This window comes from Vipera ursinii (genome assembly GCF_947247035.1).
Source record: "Vipera ursinii genome assembly, chromosome: 5".
NCBI classification, from domain to species: domain Eukaryota; kingdom Metazoa; phylum Chordata; class Lepidosauria; order Squamata; family Viperidae; genus Vipera; species Vipera ursinii.
Window position 1 is genome coordinate 21,267,562 of NC_139518.1, and position 18,404 is coordinate 21,285,965.

Genomic DNA, 18,404 nt, shown 5'->3' on the forward strand with positions numbered 1-18,404 from the left:
CCGGCCGTTTCTTCTCTCTCTCTCTCTCTCTCTTTTTTTTTTTTCTCCTGTCGATTCTGATTGGAGGCTGCTGGAGGAGCATCGTTAGAGGAGGCCGCCGATGCCGTCTCCGGTGAGGGAAGCCCGTTTGCCGCGGCAGGAGAAGTTTGAGGGAAAACGGGCGGCCTGCTGGCGGTTCAGGAATCCGGCGGGAGGCTGAGGTGAACTTCGACGGCGGCGGCGGCGGGCGGGGGGGGGGGGGGAAGAATCGGCGCCGTGCCTGTTCGCTTAAAAAAACCAAGCGAGGAAGGGGTTCAGGCCCTGGCCGTTAACTGCTTTTGGGGGCCCTCGGTGGCCTGTGAGCGGAGAGGGACGGAGGGGAAAGTTCGAGCTTACGCTAGTACAGGGGTCGGCAACCTTGGCTCTTTTGTGACTCGCGGACTTCAACTCCCAGAATTCCTGCCTCAGGAGTTGAATTCTGGGAGTTGAAGTCCGCGAGTCACAAAAGAGCCAAGGTTGCCGACCCCTGCGCTAGTAACTTCGTTTGCGAGGGGGAGGGTTATCGGACTGCTCGTATCTTTTCCAGTTAGAGCTGGAAGGGACGAAAACCTTCGTTTTCTGCAGCCGACAGCTTCCTCTTTAAGGGCAGGGATTGTCAGCAGCCTGGTTCTTGGGTGCTCACCGCTGATCTCCTCTCGCCCTGTGTTGAGGTTTTTCTTCTGGTGATCGTCACGGTCATCTCCGTCCCTTTAGGCAAGAGCAGGGGTCTTCAAACTTGGCCCTTTTGTGACTTGTGGACTTCAACTCCCAGAATTCCTCAGCCAGCCATGCTGGCTGAGGAATTCTGGGAGTTGAAGTCCACAAGTCACAAAAGGGCCAAGTTTGAAGACCCCTGGGCAAGAGGCTCTTGTAGTGGGAGGCTTTTGCCTCGCGTGTCACGTAAGTGGAGAAGAGGCCATCCCAGCAGGTGTAACTCGTAAGTTACACTTTTCCTTTGTCCTTTTCCTTTCCTCCTTTGGTTTTTAATGTGGGATTGGTTATCGGTTCGGGTTTCTCTGGCTGGTTCGTGGCCAACTGGATGAATTCAGAAAAGTCGCAAGCGGCTTAGATCGTCCTCGGCTTACAACCACAACTGAGCCCAAACTTTCCATGGCTAAAGCAAGGCAATTAAATGAGTTTTGCTCCATTTTATAGCCATTGTTGTCACAGTTTTTAAGCGAATTGCTGCAGTTGTTGAGTGAATCGGATCCTTAAACAAATCTGGCTTCTCCCATTCGCTTTGCTTGTTGGAAGCCAGCTGGGAAGGTTACCAGTGGTGATCACATGACCCCAGGGTGGGACAACTGTCATAAATACATGCCAGTTGCCAAGCAGCCAAGTTTTGTTCATGTGATCGTTGGGATGCTGCAATGGTCACATGTTTGAAAATTGTCATAGTTCCCTTTTTTCAGTGCCATTGTAATTTTAAATAGTTACTAAACAAATGGTTGTAAGTTGAGGACTGCCTATAGTTTTTCTCTACCAGTGCTAGTTTTCTATCTGTCAGCCTTCAAAATGTATAGCTGTTCCAGTTGGATCTTCCACTATCTGCATTGTTGGCCATCACCAATTAACAGTGGTCATACACTGATAAATCTGTTAATAAATCAGATGAAGCTTAGTTAGGGAATATAAAAACAGCTTTCCTTAGTCTTCTGTTTTTACAACATATGGTTGTTTATTTGGTTCATTTGGTCATTGTTTGTAATTTTGGGAGTTGTAGTCAAACGTTTGGATGCTTGGGGATGGACACTGAGGACTGCTGGTAAAGATGCTGGCCTAGAAACCATGGGACTGAGTTCTAGTCTCACTTTAGGCATGAAAGTTGCCTGGGTGACTTTGGGTTAATCACTCACTCTCAACTGAACCCACCTCACAGGGTAGTGGGGGAGTGAAGTGGGAAGGGGAAGGAGAGAGAAAGAATAGATTGGAACTAGAATTGAATTCTTTATTGGCCAAGTGTGATTGGACACACAAGGAATTGTCTCCAGTGCATAAGCTCTCAATGTACATATAAGCAATAAAATCATTATTTTAATCGTAAAAAACATTCATCATAAATCACAAGATACAACACTCAGTGATGGTCTTAGGATACTAGATAAGCAAGATAAATCCTATTAGGATACTCAATAAAACAATCTAAATTATAAGATACAAGCAACAAAGTTATAGTAATAAGAAAATAAGGAATAGGTAATAGGAAGAATGAGAAGGATAATAGTAATACAGCCCTACTGGGTAGTTTATATATATTTGCTGCCTTGAGTTACTTATAAAGCAATAAAGGTAGGATAAAAATCTAATAAATTATTTAAAAATAATACAAGGCCTCCAGATTACTTTTTCCTTCCTTTGAAGAGTCTTTCCATTAAAATATGCCGGTAAGAGAGGGGGGAAATCTAGAAAAGAGGAAATACTTTTGCATAGTACCCAGTCTTTATTTCCAAAATGATTTTTTAAAAAACATGATATACAGTAAGACTATTTTACAATATCAGGGGTAAACAATTCCCAGGTGTCATACACAGTATAACTTTTAAATGCAAAAAGAGTCTTTTTTTCCTTTGTGGAACATTAACACTTAACTTCTGAAAAGAAGGTGGATCTCAGGTATTTGTCTTTGGCCTCTTCCTCTTATTCCTCTGATCTAGAGTTTGGTGTATCCTTGCCTTTTAGTGAATCTCAAAACATGGGGATGCATTGGTAGTAGTATTCACTTAGGAACTTTAAAAAGAGGCATGTTACTTTATATATTACAATTTCCCTCAAACTTTCTTCCCTCGTGGAAAGATAATAATATGGGAAGGTTATATTATATTAAATGATTGTATCATTTCTTGCAATGTTACATTGAATTTTATGACAGACAGGTGATCAAATTGTAGTTTTACATGAAATTAAGCTTAATAAAATTAATATTCTAGTGATGAGTGCCTGTTAACTCGTCCCAGCTTCTGCCAACCTAGCAGTTCAAAAGCACGTAAAAATGCAAGTAGAAAAATAGGGACCACTACGGTGGGAAGGTAACAGCGTTCCATGCGCCTTTGGCGTCTAGTCATGCCAGCCACATGACCACGGAGACGTCCTCGGACAAGCGCGGGCTCTTCGGCTTTGAAACGGAGATGAGCACTGGCCCCTAGAGTCGGAAATGACTAGCACGCATGTGCGGGGGAACCTTTACCTTTTAATCTTGAGTAGAATACCGTGTTGGTGTAAGACCTACACCAACAATAAGCCCTAGCTCGATTTTCGGGTGTGGGCCTAATATCAGCCCTATTCCAAAAATAAGCCCTAGTTTTGGGGTGAGGCACACACCTAAAAATCAAGCTGGGGTGTGGGGGTGGAGCTGCCCCACCCACCCCGCACCCACTTTCCTTGCAGCCAGGCCTCTTCTTGCTGGCCCACTTTTTCTTCTGAGGCCTCTTCTACCGCAAGGCCTGCATTTCTCAGTCACAGGGCTTTCCAGAAGGCCTGCACAGCCAAGAACCAAGCTGTGGATTCAATCCATAGCTTGGTTCTGCAAGACCTCAGCAGCTGAGCACTGGAAAGGCCTGACTGCAAAATGCAGGCCCGAATGTAGCTGCAGAACTTCGGCCCCAGAAGTGGACCGGCTGGGTGGGGCTATCTGTGCCAGAGGTGAGGTAAGGCCTACCCCAAAATTAAGACCTGGTGCCTCTTGGAGGCAAAAAATAAAAATAAGACTCAGTCTTATTTTTGGGGAAACACGGTAGTACAATGTCAGTTTCATTTTCGGTTAAGGGAATGTTTCCATAAGTAAATGCTTAATGGCACCCATGTCTCAGAGATGATTAATCTCTTAAAGTACTCTGAAATGAGTTTTTTTCCCCTAGTCTTGGAGACTATAGATAGGGAAAAATGTTATTTGATTTCTTTGAAAACCCAGAGTATCTTTCATCTGGACTCTTTTACATAAATCCTGAATTTAGGACAACTTGCCATGGCCAACCCATCACGGCCAACTCACTGTGGGACTACTCTCCATGGCCAACTTGCTGTGGGACAAGAGTTACACTAATATCAAAAAAATGGTGGAAAAGAATCATTAAAGAAAAAAATGCCAGATAAGGGACAAAGTGAAATGTGAATGATGGAAATTAAAATAATGTTTTAGTTATTTTAATTAAATTGAATTGTTTAATTGGTGAGTTGGCCATGGTGAGTGGCAAGTTGGCTGCGGCAAATTGATCGTGGCAAAATGGCCAGTGAGTTGGCTGTGGCAAATTGTCCCATTCCATCAAACCTCGGACATCTGTCAGGAGTGTCGTGTGATAAATATTTGCTATGGCCCTTTCATCACTTGTGAACAATAAAGGCCTTGAAAATTGTTAGGAGGAAGATCAGCAAAGATTAATGTATGTTCTCTGAGAAGGCTCAGTGCTATGAAACCTGTTTACTTCTGTTTGAAAATCTTTGTTGTCTTGCTTAAGAGTTTACTGTGTGCAGCTCTAGCTGTAATGTGTAGGTGTGGACAGAATAGCTTTTCCAAAATAAAGTTATAGGACACTTGAAAGCTCTATTACAATTGGCCCAATATAACTGCCTTTCTCTAAAATATGTACAGTTCTCGAAACAATCACGTTTTTGCTTTATAAATAAGTGAACAATGCTTAATTACAAAAATCAATCTATAAGAATGGTAGATACTTTTGTCCAGCTTCTCATCCCAATGTTGCCAAAAAGCAACCTCAGGTTGGATCTGGAGTGCTGCTCCTTAATTACTTGAGCAACTGGATTTCAGAGGCATTGTTCTCTATTGGTGGAAGATAAAAAACAACTTTTGTTTTTGTGATATTAATAACTCAGGCTTTATAGATTTTTATCTGTTTTTATAGTGGCAGTTTTATCTATTGTTTTTGTTCTCTGAAGCATTAGGCTATACCCACAAATATTAAGCTTAGCTTAAAACATGGTAACTAAAGCAGAATTATGCTAAATTGCCACTTTATGTTCTTGAATTATTATTCCATGATTTTATTTTGACTGTAAACCTAATAAAAGCTTAGTAGTTTAATTTTAAAAATAATGGAATGATGAAATGTGTGTAAGATGCAAAGCTGACAGCATTTCTTGTTAACATTTTATTGTTAATTTTTGGATTTTTTTTTGTCTAGATCAGGGATGTCAAACTCAATTTCATTGAGGCCCGCATCAGCATTGTGGTTGCCTTCAGGTGGGGGCATGGTTGGGTGGGCTTGGCTGACTGGATGGGCAAGGCAAGGTGGGCACAGCCAGCTCAATGTCAATCGCATCAGGGCCCCCTGTGAGGGTTGGATGGGACTGGGGGGGATCCTGGGGTCTCCAGCGGAGGGGACGGGACCTGGTCCATCAGAGGAGCCTCGCTGTCCTTCTCAGACCACATGAGAGTCTCCCAGAGGTGGCACGGGCTCTCCAGGGCAACCCTGTGGGCCAGAACTAGATCTGGCCCGAGGGCCATTGTGTTTGACATGTCTGGTCTGGATACTACAGGCAAATTTGACATTAGAGATAAATAGTAATTAGGTTAATATCTTACACCAAAGAGATAAAGTGGGAATTAATCATGTATTATTTATTGTGTTGGCTAATTCTGCTTGTATTTTTTTTAAAGATTTGCATTTAAATCATGTAATAGCTAATTTCTTTGAACTATCAGAATTTTAATATTTTTTTAACCATTGTACATTTCTATCTTTTTTTAATTTTAGGAAATGCATTATTTTGAAGAGGAATTAACTTGTTCTATTTGCTACAGTATATTTGATGATCCTCGTGTACTGCCATGTTCACATACGTTTTGTAGAAATTGTTTGGAAAGTATTCTTCAGATATCAAGCAATTTTTCCATATGGCGACCTCTAAGGCTTCCTCTGAAGTGTCCCAACTGTAGAAGTATTGTTGAAATTCCTCTCTCTGGTACAGACTCTTTGCCTGTAAACTTTGCATTAAAGGCTATTATTGAAAAGTATCAACAAGAGGATCATCCTGAAGTTGCTACCTGCAATGAACATTATAGACAGCCGTTAAATATTTACTGTCTGCTTGACAGAAAGCTTGTGTGTGGCCATTGTCTTACAATAGGAAAACATCATGGCCATCCTATAGATGATCTACAAAGTGCCTACATGAAAGAAAAAGAAACTCCTGGAAGACTCCTTGAGCAGTTGACAGACAAACATTGGAGTGAAGTTTGTTTGCTTATTCAGAATCTTGAAGAACAGAAAGCTCAATGTGGGAGCATTGTTCAGGAGGATAAAAAAACAGTTTTGCAATATTTTAAGAGACTCGGGGATACCCTTGATCAGAAAAAACAAGCTTTACTTGCAGCTCTGGATGATGTAAATATGCAGATTGAGACAGAATATGAACCTCTCATAGAAATGTTGAAAGGAATACGAGAAGAACAACTTGAACTAATGTCACTGAATACATCATTTCAGGAGGAAGAGTCTCCTCTTCATTTTCTGGAGAAAGTTGAGGAAATACGTCAGCGTGTTAAATCTTTGAGGGAAAAACCATTACCAATGATTAAGCCACTTGAAATCCACCCTCGAATAGGACAGGTGTTAAAAGATGTGTGGAGCAAAAGTGAACTTAACCAGATTAACAAAATTCTCATTCCCAAAATAAAGCTAATTTCAAAGCAAAAAGTCTATACCCAGGATTGTGACAATGAGACTAGACCAGCTAAAAAATCCTTCTGGCCCTTAAGTCCTTTGGCAATTATATTAATTTCTTTTATTTTTCTTACTGTTGCTTTTAGCCAACATATATTAACATTCATAACTGAAATAGTTTTTCCATATATTTTTGATACCTTGCAGATAATTTATCAAGATTTAAGTAAAAGATTGCACATAGCAGTGGAAAATACTATGATACACCCTTAATTTAATTGAATAATATTTTTGCTTTTGATAGCAACTTTTTGCCCTGTTAAGAAAATTATCTGAATTCTAATGGATTTAATTTTAGCTTGATGTTAAATTAAGGTTTAATTGATATCAATGTCAGTGTGTCAGAGGATGAAATTACCTAGCATAGCAAATAGGCGAGTAACAGCCTGTACTATTTGGATAAATATTCAATTCTGTTCTCAACATGCATGCAGGGGTAATCTCTGGCCAACAGAAGATCATGTAAAAATTGTGTGATGAGAATCAAGGTTTGTTTTTTTGTTTGCAGTTACATTATCAACCACTAAGAACACTTCCACCAACAGTGATAGGGCAAGATATTTGCATATAAACAGAGAGCAAACCCCATTCACTTCTAGCAATAATGGTGTTACCACCATAGTTGTGTAATGAAATGTGTGCAAAACAAGTTTAGATATTACCAGGGACCTTACAGTTCAACTTTAAGCTACAAATATTCTCTTCTTTTGGGATCAAAGTAGAGTTTGACTTGACTTGATGGTTTACTCCGGTCACATCTTTGTTGTCTTCACATGCATAGTTTTTATACACTATACATTAATGCTAATTATTAGTGCTAATTATCCTAAAACTTTATTTTAAATTGCTTTTCCTGTTAGGAATAAATATTGGAGACTAAATATTTTAAAGTGTTTCCTTATGAAAAAAGGAAAGTTAGATGAAACATCTAACAATTTCTACTCAGTTCTAATATTTCAAATAGCATGCCTAAGAAAAATAAAATATTTTTATTAACTCCCTTAATTATAGAGGTTATCTTGATGAGTGGGGAAACAAGTTATATTTCTAGTCTTAACATTTAAAATTTATATTACATCATCTCAGCTTTCATAAAGCTTACAATTTTTTAATGATCAGCATTTGCAATAAATCTCCCAGGGGTTCTAGTTTTAGTTTCACAAAGATTTGAGCCTGACACTTCAAACGAGCATTATAGTTATTTTAACAATGATCTTATAACTGCTTCCTATTTTACATACATATTTCACTGAGGCCTTCGTTTTTCTTGGAAGACAGTAGAATATTAAATAGTGAGTGAACTTTCCATGAAATAAATCTGGCATTACCTGACAGAATTATCATAAATTGCCAGAAGAGTTTTCATACTTTTTAAAATGAAATTATGTTGGATTAATGAACTGATCCTGGCAATTTTCAGTTTATGCAAATGGCAGTGAAAATGATTAAATGGCCAAAATAGCAGAGCCTATCAGCTTCTTCAGAATAGTTTGTGGAGTTTAACGAATTTTCTATAAAGACTTGTTTAACATGCTTTCTTGTTGCAAAAACAGATATTTAGCTGTTACCACATAAAATGAGATTACTAAAAAGGAATAAATGTAAACTATAAATGTGGTTTCAGAGTAAATATTGTCATCATCCTTGACTGTAGTTAGTTCAACATAAACATACAGCACAAGAGCCTGGTAGAAAATATATTTTAAATAATGTCTCTTTTCTGTTAGTCATACCATATATGGTTTATAGCCGCCGCATGATGATCAGGGAGGTTTTTTTGGAATTTGTAATCTCCATCCTCAGTATTGGTTCTCATTCATATTTTTAAAATTTTAAATTTGTATGGGTTTTGCAAGTTTCAGAATTTGTACTTTTAATAAAATAATTTTCATTTAGCTACAATTGCATTAATTTATTTCTGAAGCTGTTTTAAATGTGTAGAAAAATAAACTGTTCTTGGGTAAGACAGATTGTAACTGATGAGAAACATCATTGTATCTTTTCAATATGCATGTTTGTTCTCCACGTTAGATTTAAATGCAAATATCACTTGTGATTTGCTTTAATGTGGTCACAATTCATAGTTTTGAGACAGATACATTTTATTTATTTTGCTGAATTTGGATGCTGCCCAATTCCAGGGAAATGGATCCTCTTCAAAGAAAAATAAATATAACTTGATAAATTTTAAACAACAAATGTAGCCTAAAGTGCACCTTGTAGCAGGGGCATGAGGAATCTATAAATGTGCTTACTATTAAACTTTGACAGTTGCAGACACTACAAATGAGAAAAGGTTTTTTTTAGTGATCTATTTATCCCATAATTCAATATGAACCTCTTAAGTCCTTATGCTATGTTTTGTCTTTACAATGCATATCATAGAAATCAGGAACACTGCTGTGACAGGATCACTAATCCTGCCAGCAAAAAACTTTCCAGAATACAGGAATCCCTAGAATGTCTTAAAAGTTTCAAGAATGGAATTGATGTAATAGGTCCTTCAATCCTGCAGAAGGGATCAACTACTGCTAATCCAAAATTTCTATAGTAAAGAAGTTGCTACTTCACAATAATGGAATCTCTGAATCTCAGCTTGCGTGCACCTAATCATCCCCTTTGTCCAATTGCAAATCAAACTAACTGCAAAGGGCAGATTTAAAAATTGTCTTCTGTGATAGAAGTTTAAAACTGGTACAAGTCCAAAAACGAAGGGTTTCATCTGACGCTGCCAGGAAAACAATTCAGATAAGGCTCAGAATTTCTTGTGAGAGCTACAGTTGGTCAAAAGTTTTATCCTAAGAACGCTGGCTGTGAGCCAACAGAAGCCTGCCTAGCAATAGACTACTGTTTACATTCAGAACTCTGAAAGGGCCAGGGGTTAAGTGTAGAAAGAGCAAGTAACTCATCCATCTGCCCATCATGCTCGACTGTGTCCAGTACTTAATTTGATGTCCAGATCTGATGGTTCTCATTCCCACTTATTGATATAGAGGTTTGTGTGTGAGGTGAACATTATGTCAAAGGGTAGGGTTCTATTTAAATTTTGTTAACTTTGTTGCTTAGAAATTGTTTTGCATTTTACTGTAGAGCAGGGGTGTCAAACTGCCGGCCTGCGAGCCGGATGCTTCACACAGAAGCCACGCCCACCCCATTGCTGGCAATGGCAAAAGTCGATACGTTGTGTGACATCACGAGTTTGATGTCTGCTGTAGAGCATAATTTTTTTAAAGATTTTTTTTATCCTGCCTTTATTATTTTTATAAATAACTCAAGGCAATGAACATACCTTATATTCCTTCCTCTTATTTTTCCCACAACCACCTCCCTGTGAGATGAGTTGGACTAAGAGAGTGACTGACCCCAAAGTCACCTAACCAGGTTTCATGCCTACCATCCTTGTCACATTTACTGTTTATAATTATTCGGCAATTCCCATGACTTGTTTCAAGCAAAACCCAGACTACCATCCCACAAGCCAAGTTTTATTTCTACCAAACTGCAGCTCGTCTGAAATGTTTTGTGCAATGTTTGAGAAAGTGATGTTTCAGGTTTGAAATAAAGCTAGTTGGTTTTCTATTTTGGGAACACCCTTAATTTGTTGGGAAACATGGAATATTACTAAGCAATTTTAAGATTACTATGAAGATTCATTTTATTTCAATTCAAAAACATGAAGTTAAAGGAAGATGTGCAAAAACCATATTCTTTATCCTCCTTTTCTATGGACAATGCTTTCATGATGGTAAAAGATAATATAAGATAAAGCTCAAGTGGAGGAGGTTGTTCCAGGACATTTTTCCTCAGAACCCAGGTAAGACCAAACTAGGGCCTTCAAAGGCACCTGTCTCACAGAAGGAATGAACTCTAGAAGTAAAACTCAAACTATTTTGTAAAGCTTCAGTATAATCCATACAAGTAATTTAATGATGGGAGATGGGATTGGAATTTCCATCACCAAGCACATCATATGACTACATTGCTTAGCAATGGTAATCCAGTTTGTTACTCAATTGAAGCGAGGACCTCCCAACTAGCAACTTTTTTGTCAGCATCCCACAAGCAAAGGGGAAGCCGGCAGGAAATTGAGTCCCAAGAGGCTTGCAAGCGGGCCAGTGGGTAGGTGAGTGCTAGATTGAGTCTGGGAGTAGGGCTGTTGCAGTACTAGTGTGTATGTATGGAAAAGGATGATACTGTGCTAGTATGCACTATAGACTACAAGGTCCCTGAGATCTTACATAATGGGGTCCATTATTGTAAAAGGGAGTGGCTTACAGGAGTGATTTGCAACCTTCCCTGTCTCCTTCCACATTGACTTCACTTGGGACAAACCAGCAAAAGCTTACAAATGGTTGTCACGTGATCCAGTTGCCAATTGCCTGAGCTAGTGGGAGTAACAGGATCAGCAACAGCAATCACAGCACAGACAACTGGCCCAATGGCAACAGCTATCATGGCAGAGCAACTGGCCCAATGGTAAAATGAAGTGGCTGAAGGCTGGGCTAGTGCTTTCCTGGATGATTGCCAAGACTGCATCAGGTGAGTCTTTCCACTGCAGAGGCTCCCTGGTGAGCAGGCGGCAGGCTGCAGAGCTTAGTAGTAGTGCAGATAAGCTATCCTTGCTTCAGCCAGTCGTTGTCCATTATTAAGTGTCTTGTTCCGCAATAGATGTAGTGAGAACATATTTCAGCAATAATTTTTATATTATTGGTGAAATAATTTTTAAATTATGAGCTTATAAAATGTTTGATCCAGAATCTGTTTAACCATTATTTGTTGTAGCTTTTGTCAAATCAACCCCAAACCAAAGATGCCAAACCAAATCCAAGAACCATACTGCAGCTAGCACAAAAACAGCCTGCTTGCTATTTATATTTTTTATTGTTTATCAACTTATTTATTTACTAGAGTACTTTTGTAATATACAGAGAAATTGGTCAAAATTTTATTTTTAAATTCAAATAAAAATATGCTGTGGGTATTTATTTATTTATTTTTAAAAATCCATTTTAATCACTAGGAACTTCTACCAAAAGTCACATCTGAATTATTTTTCTGTTTTAAGCAGTCACTTAAAGAGATCTATATTGTTTAAGATAATGGACAGTAAGTAACAAGTCAGATTTAAAAACCACTTACAGAAAATAGATATTAAATTATTGGCAAATCTTCATTAGGAAAAAAGAATGTTGAAAGCAAATTCCATATTCAGCAGCATTCTGTGGAACCAAGTTCAGCAAGTCCCTTTGATGCAATAATTTTGGGGTTTGTTGCCACACTTTTTGTTGTATTATAAGTCTTGTAAATACCAATGAGTCTGTCTGCTATTTCAAACATGTTGTTTCGCAGAGAAATAATGATGAACTGTGCATTTTTTGTTTGCTCCTGGAAATTGGAATAAATTTTGTGTTAATATTCATAACACAGTGATTTTCCAGAAAATGCTTTTACAATCCTTCCCAATTACAATAATAGAACCAGAACTTCTCAGTATTGGCCTGAGTATCAACATTAGTAACCCTCTTCAACTGCCTTAGAGAAAAGAAATTTTAGGTTATTAATTAGGTTTTCCTAATCTGAAGGTGGCAGTCTTGAATCTTTAAAATTAGATCACTACATTCCCTGCAGATAAGTTGAAAAAAGGCTACTGAATTTTTAAAATAAGGTACGCATAAATACAGAATACAGAAAGAATAAGGATCAGCTTATGAAACTTATTTATTATTTAATTTATATGGCCACCCACTTCAATAAGTAATTCTGAAGAATGTGACTGTATGAAAAGAAAGGGGAAGAATGAGAAAGTAGTGGTTGGCTGGAATAGATGAAATCCTGAGTGAAAACGAGATGTAGTAGAATCAATAATTGTTTGCAAGGAGAGAAATATGAGATGTATATTGAAGAGTATTGGTATAAACTAGTTTTAACTATATTTCTTTTTCTCATCTCATACCTTAATGTTTGCCTCATTTACTTATTTACGTTATTTTTATTTATTGGTATCCCTTTATTATTTTTACAAATAACTCAAGGCAACGGACATATACAACACACCTTGCTCTTCTTTTTCCCACAACAATCCTGTGAGGTGATTTGGGCTTAACTTTGCAAAATATTACTTTGAAAAGAAACAATATAAATATACATGCACTAAAATACTGGTCATGTGTATTTTCTATAGTATTGGTACCCATAGTTTTTGCTGTTGACAATCAAAAATTCTGAAAAATTATTTTCATGTTTCATTTTTTTAATTTGTGGGGGTGTACATTTCCAAAAAGTTCAAAAGCTTTTCCCAATACTTTCATGTACATCTACTGTTACCTTGATATTAATGTATATAGTTTGAATGTTAACTTCTGTTATACTTACATATATGTAAAATGCTACAATGGAAACGTTCTTAAAATCAAGGGCTGCGTCAATTTCATCCATGAAATACAGAGGGGTTGGCTTGTAATGATGCAAAGCAAAAACCAAAGCTAATGAGCTCAATGTCTTCTCGCCACCTGACAAGTTAAATATCTTCTTCCAACTTTTCTTTGGTGGCCGAACGCTGAAAGATGATTTTCACAAATGTATGCTTTACTTAATTTCACTGTAATACCGAGATTGCTTTAAGCAAACTAAAAGCACATTATATCTATCATCTCAATAATTTTCCATTATTCCTTCAGACACATTAGAATCATCATCTTTGTAGTGCAAATTAGGGGCCAAGATTTAGACATCAATTGTTATTCTGTGGTTAAACAAAAAAAAAACCCAAGTTTTTGTGATTCACATTCTTATCCTTATTTTATCCCCACGTCCATCATGTAGTGCTAAGGCATTTGTGTCAACACACCCTATGAACTTTTACTATACTTTCCTGCCAACTTGTTAGATGGTTTATAATGAAATAAAAATATGATTTTATCCAAATTCTATTGTTAAACATTTAGAATTCTGCTTCACATTCTCTTCAGAACAAATTTAGAATTCCTTATCTGAAATATTTTTCTTTGATGTGTATTTATAACTATACTATTTTCCCCCAAACAATAACCCTGCGAGATGGGTTTGGCTGAGAGGTAGTGACTGGCCCAAACACATTTCCCAGTTAAGGACATATTAGTCTCTCTAGTCATAGTCAAATAACCTTATCACTATAGTAAATTGGCTCAGAAAAAACAAAAAGTTCAGACTTCAATGATACTACAACTATTCTAAATATCAACATTTAAAAATATAGCAAATTAGCAATTGCCTTGTTTAGTGACCATTTTCAGTTTCATTTTCATTTGCAGGTCTGTAAAGTGATGCAAAGCTGAAGTAAGATCATACTTAACCAAATTCCTGTTGCCAATTGTGGTCATTAAACAAGGACTACTTGTTCTTACCTACAAGAATGTAGGTAGAATATCCTTCATTCTTGAACACTGTTAAAGTATTCCAAAACATTAACAAATTCTCTTTGACTTTCAACCAATATCAGTAAAGAAAATGTTTCCATTTGTATATAATGCAAAGCCCTAAAAAACAAAGACTACGGCCAATTCTCAAGTTTTCATACTTCTCTTATCTTCTTCCTCGATATTATATGGTATCTGTTCCTTCTTTTTTATATTAATTGTAGTTCCAATTGTCTGAAGAGAAAATAAGCCAGATTCCCAGACTATATTTTCAAGTTATTTTTTACTAACCATAACTAAGATTTCTTTACCCCAATTTTCAGCTAAAAAAATGACACAGCAAACTGGCTTGAATTGAAATTATAACAAAAACCTTCAATCATCTCTATAGGAAAGGAGAGAGGTTTTTAAGAAATCTAAGAACACTAGATTTGATTAATCATGTTAAGTCTTGATTTCTTTGACACCTAGCTTTGCATGACTAATTCTACAACTTGCTTTTAAAATGGCTTAATTTAAATTAATAAAATTACATGCGATACTAACCTGAACATAATTCCTTCAGAGAAAGGATCCAGACTGTCAACAAGCTCAAGTTCTGCATCTCCTCCTAGTGTAAGCATCTGATAATTTTCCTTTAGCTTATTTGTTATGACATTAAATCCTGCCATAAATTCATTAAGCCGCTTTTTCCGAAGGTCTTCAAAAGCTTCTCTGAATTTATCTCTCTCATTGGTAATTTCATCCAACTCTGCCACACGTTTTAGATACAGCTCTTCCTAAAACAAATGTTAAAAATCAAGTACATGAAATTAAGCAATGTATTTAACAATTCAATGAAGCTTAACAGTGCTGAAATACTAGACAACAGCCGTGTCATCCTAATACAGATTGTCTTTGCTTACTGGCCACCTGTTCAGCAACAGAGGTTGCCACGGTGCTGAATGAATGGTACTTACAACTGATTCTTGGAAATCTGACTGCCCCAGCACCCTTATGGTCACATGATTGTGGTTCAAGCATTTGGCAACCAAATTGCACTTAGATTGTTTCAATGTTCCACATTCATGTGATTGTCATTCGCAATCTTCCCTGCCAGCTTCCAAAAGGAAAGGCAACCTGGCAGGGAAAGTCACAAGTCACTGTGGTAATCCCCACCTTCACTCTCCCAGCACTCAGATTGCATCACACCTCCTTCCCTGAGCCTCCCAGCACTCATCCTCTGCCATGCCGCCTTCCTTTAACCTCCCTGGACTCACACATCCATATTCTCTTTCCTTTATCAACTATCCCAGTGCAGCCTCCTCCCCAACTTGGTCAGGCCTCTCCTGCCACCCTACAGAACCCACACTCTTTACCTGGGACTCCCACCACTTCCTACGTAATGACCCGCATAGGGCTTCAACAGTATTTGGGACTACCTGGATTTCCATTGCTAAGCAATGTGGTCATGTGATGTGCTTTACAAATCTCAGTCCAAATTGCTTGGTCCGTCCCAGCCCGTCTTCAGTATGGTAAGACACTGCCTCCTCTTTAATTTTCCCCATCCTCTTATTCTAACTTATTTAACTTTCCCCATCCACATCTCTTGTCATCTTGGTCTCCCTGCACAGTGGCACTCCTTGACAATTGTACTGGAATTAAAGTACAGGCTTCTGAAAACTTTTAAGAAGGCTGTGCCCATCATTCTCCAAATCACGTGTGCCATTCTCACAATGCTTTGGAGTGTCTTGGGGAAATTATATGGGCCATTGTGATGCTTTAAGCCTCTGGAAAGCTTCTCTTCCGAAGCATTGTGCACATGCAATTTAGAGAATGGTCTGAATGGCTCTTGGAACAAGGCCTACTGTGGCCAGCAGCTGCCTCATATAGGAAGGTAGGCTTCAGCAGCAGTAGGAGAGAGGGCAAAAATCAACTGGGCATGGCAAGGACTGTGGAGCATAGGAAATGGCTGGGTTTTGTTTTGTGGCCAATACTGGGGTGGCGGGCTGCAGTGCAAGGGTTGATGCTGCTTGCCACGGAGTGCTGCTATTCAAGGCAGCCAACCCCATCAAGAAGAGATGTGGAAAAACTAGGTGGATGAAGTTTGGGTGGGTTGTAATGCCTGAATTTTGATCACATGACCCCAGGGACTACAACCTGATCTACATTAGCTTGTAAGAATTCTACAATACTGAAAAAATTCTTACCTTTTTATTATACTCCGCAATGGCACTCAAGTTTGGTTTCATTTCATGACACTGAGCTTCCAAAAGAGCTATTTGATTTGTTATAATATCTGGATCTGTAATATTTTTTAGTTCATCTTGAGTTAGTACTGGAAGGTTTTCTGTTTGTTCATTTTCCATTGAATGCAGTGATATCTTTGATATCTAAAATATATTTTATTCAATTCAGTGAATGAGCAATTACCATTCATATCTGTAGCAATTATTTTGAAGAGGGGATTATAGTATAGCTGTACACTAGTTTGAAATAAGTTTTATTACTGATCTTTTTCAGGCAGATGTTGATTAGATATTTATTGTACTGTGTTTATTTTTGCCCAGATTCTTAAACTGTGATTAATGGAGTTTTCAAAGTGCTGTATGTCATTTTGAAAGTCTTATTGTTAAAAAGTTCACCTGGAAAATGTGACCATAAAAACTAATTACTGAAGCAGGAAAATGTAACAAATTTGACAGTCAAATTGTTAACAAATGGGGAATTCAATAACGCAAAAGATAGAAGAAAATTCTAATAAAATTAGTGTACTTTCCCAAATAATTTTTCATTTTGTTCCTAAATTTGAAGAATGCCCTACCCAAGGAAAAGGATTGTATTAAGTTTTAGAAAATTGAAAATCAATTTTTTTCTTAGGTAAACCTTACAGATGTTTTATATAAACTATTATAAAATTAAGGTATTGATGGCATTAAGACAAGATCATAAAAACGTTTATAAATTCTGAGCCACTCTAACTTCTAGTAGTTTCCCACTGGATTTCAATATTAATCCACTTACTCAGTTCCCCTAACTATCAAGAAAATAAAATTACCCAAATGAGCTTCTGGAGGTTATAGTGAATGAAGCATTTTATCTGTCCCTACAGAGGTCTCTTCCTTGTATAACCCATGGATATTATAAAAGCACATGCTTTGCCACTTCTCCACCCAGGATACAAAGCCCAGCACAAAAATGATTGATTTCTTCAATATTGGATTTTTACAAATTTCAGCGTATGATACGTGTGATAATTTAATGTCTGTTATATGAAATAAGCAATCATCGAGGACCTTTTTCTAAATGTGTAAAAATATTATCAGTATTTATTACCTCCTTTTGCCAATACTTAATCTTTAATTGATGCTCAGCAATCTGACTGTCTAGATGTTCAATTTTAAGCCTAATGCCGAGAGCCTCTTTTTGTAACAAATGTTCTTCTTCTTGTATAGTTTTAATTTTCTGAAGCACCAAACAACGTTCCTCTTGAATCTCTGGTAAGGATTCCTAAACAAGTTAAAATTAAATCTTTATTATTAGGTTATAAGAAAAATTGCATTTCTAATGATCTATTTTAAAATACCTTTTAATGTATCTTTAATTTATATATATGGACATAGTTACCATGAAAAATTAAAATAAATTTTATAAAATAAAGTTAAAAGTATTTGCAAAGCATCAAAATTAGTCAAATTTCAAATAAAAGTGATTGAAAAAGCCATACATGTTTTGTCTGGTTAGTTTTGCCTTGAATTATGGACAATCTCTTCCCCTTCTCATAAAGCCAGAAAACATTCCATAAATAAATGAATAAAGCCATCATCAATTTGTATTTTGAATATTTTAGAAAGCTGTTTTTTTCTGAACAATATTATTACATCTACAGTCTACTATACAGTGTCCAAAATGAGTTCTGGAATGCATGATATTTACATGAGTGGAGGAATTATAATCAAGATCACTCCTACCAATACTGATAGGGTAAAGCAACTAGCACACAAAATGAGAACAAGCTCCACTCTTTTCTAGCACTGATGATGTTACAAGTTTAGTAATGAAACATCTGCAAGAAAACAACCAAGCTCAGACCACCGAAGACCTCACGATTTTCACTGTGCTTTCAAAAGTTACTGTGAAAAACTATAAAACAGCAACTCAGTTTACTTAGAATTATTTTAACAGAATATACATTAAGCAGAGTGAATTCATCTGATACTCTTCCCTCATATGTAATTTTTGGCAGTTGCAAGCTTACCAGAGAATTTAGTAGAACATACTTTTTTTTTACACAACAAGCTCATTTTGGGTTCATGTATTACTATGTCTATTTTAA

The 18,404-nt window shown here is 37.2% G+C and overlaps 2 protein-coding genes across 3 annotated transcripts in view; one reads left to right on the plus strand and one right to left on the minus strand.

The window, feature by feature from the left end:
- Window positions 1-55: 55 nt before the first annotated feature.
- Window positions 56-8,671, plus strand: TRIM59 (tripartite motif containing 59). 2 transcript variants are annotated; one of them, XM_083365075.1, is made up of 2 exons: window positions 56-200; window positions 5,727-8,671. In XM_083365075.1, the coding sequence occupies exon 2, from the start codon at window positions 5,730-5,732 to the stop codon at window positions 6,906-6,908; it is 1,179 nt and encodes a 392-aa protein (XP_083221201.1). In that variant the 5' UTR covers window positions 56-200; window positions 5,727-5,729; the 3' UTR covers window positions 6,909-8,671. The 2 variants fall into 2 exon arrangements, with proteins under 2 accessions (XP_083221201.1, XP_083221200.1); XM_083365074.1 differs by having other exon boundaries at window positions 89-112.
- Window positions 8,672-11,565: 2,894 nt separating this feature from the next.
- The window catches only part of SMC4 (structural maintenance of chromosomes 4), a 45,414-nt gene continuing 38,575 nt past the window's right edge, over window positions 11,566-18,404 (minus strand). The window contains exons 20-24 of the mRNA XM_083364310.1: window positions 17,405-17,578; window positions 16,279-16,461; window positions 14,636-14,868; window positions 13,068-13,251; window positions 11,566-12,080 (exon numbers count right to left, since the gene is read on the minus strand). Coding sequence (XP_083220436.1) covers window positions 11,904-12,080; window positions 13,068-13,251; window positions 14,636-14,868; window positions 16,279-16,461; window positions 17,405-17,578 — 951 coding nt within the window. The 3' untranslated portion in view covers window positions 11,566-11,903. The remainder of the gene's footprint in view (window positions 12,081-13,067; window positions 13,252-14,635; window positions 14,869-16,278; window positions 16,462-17,404; window positions 17,579-18,404) is intronic.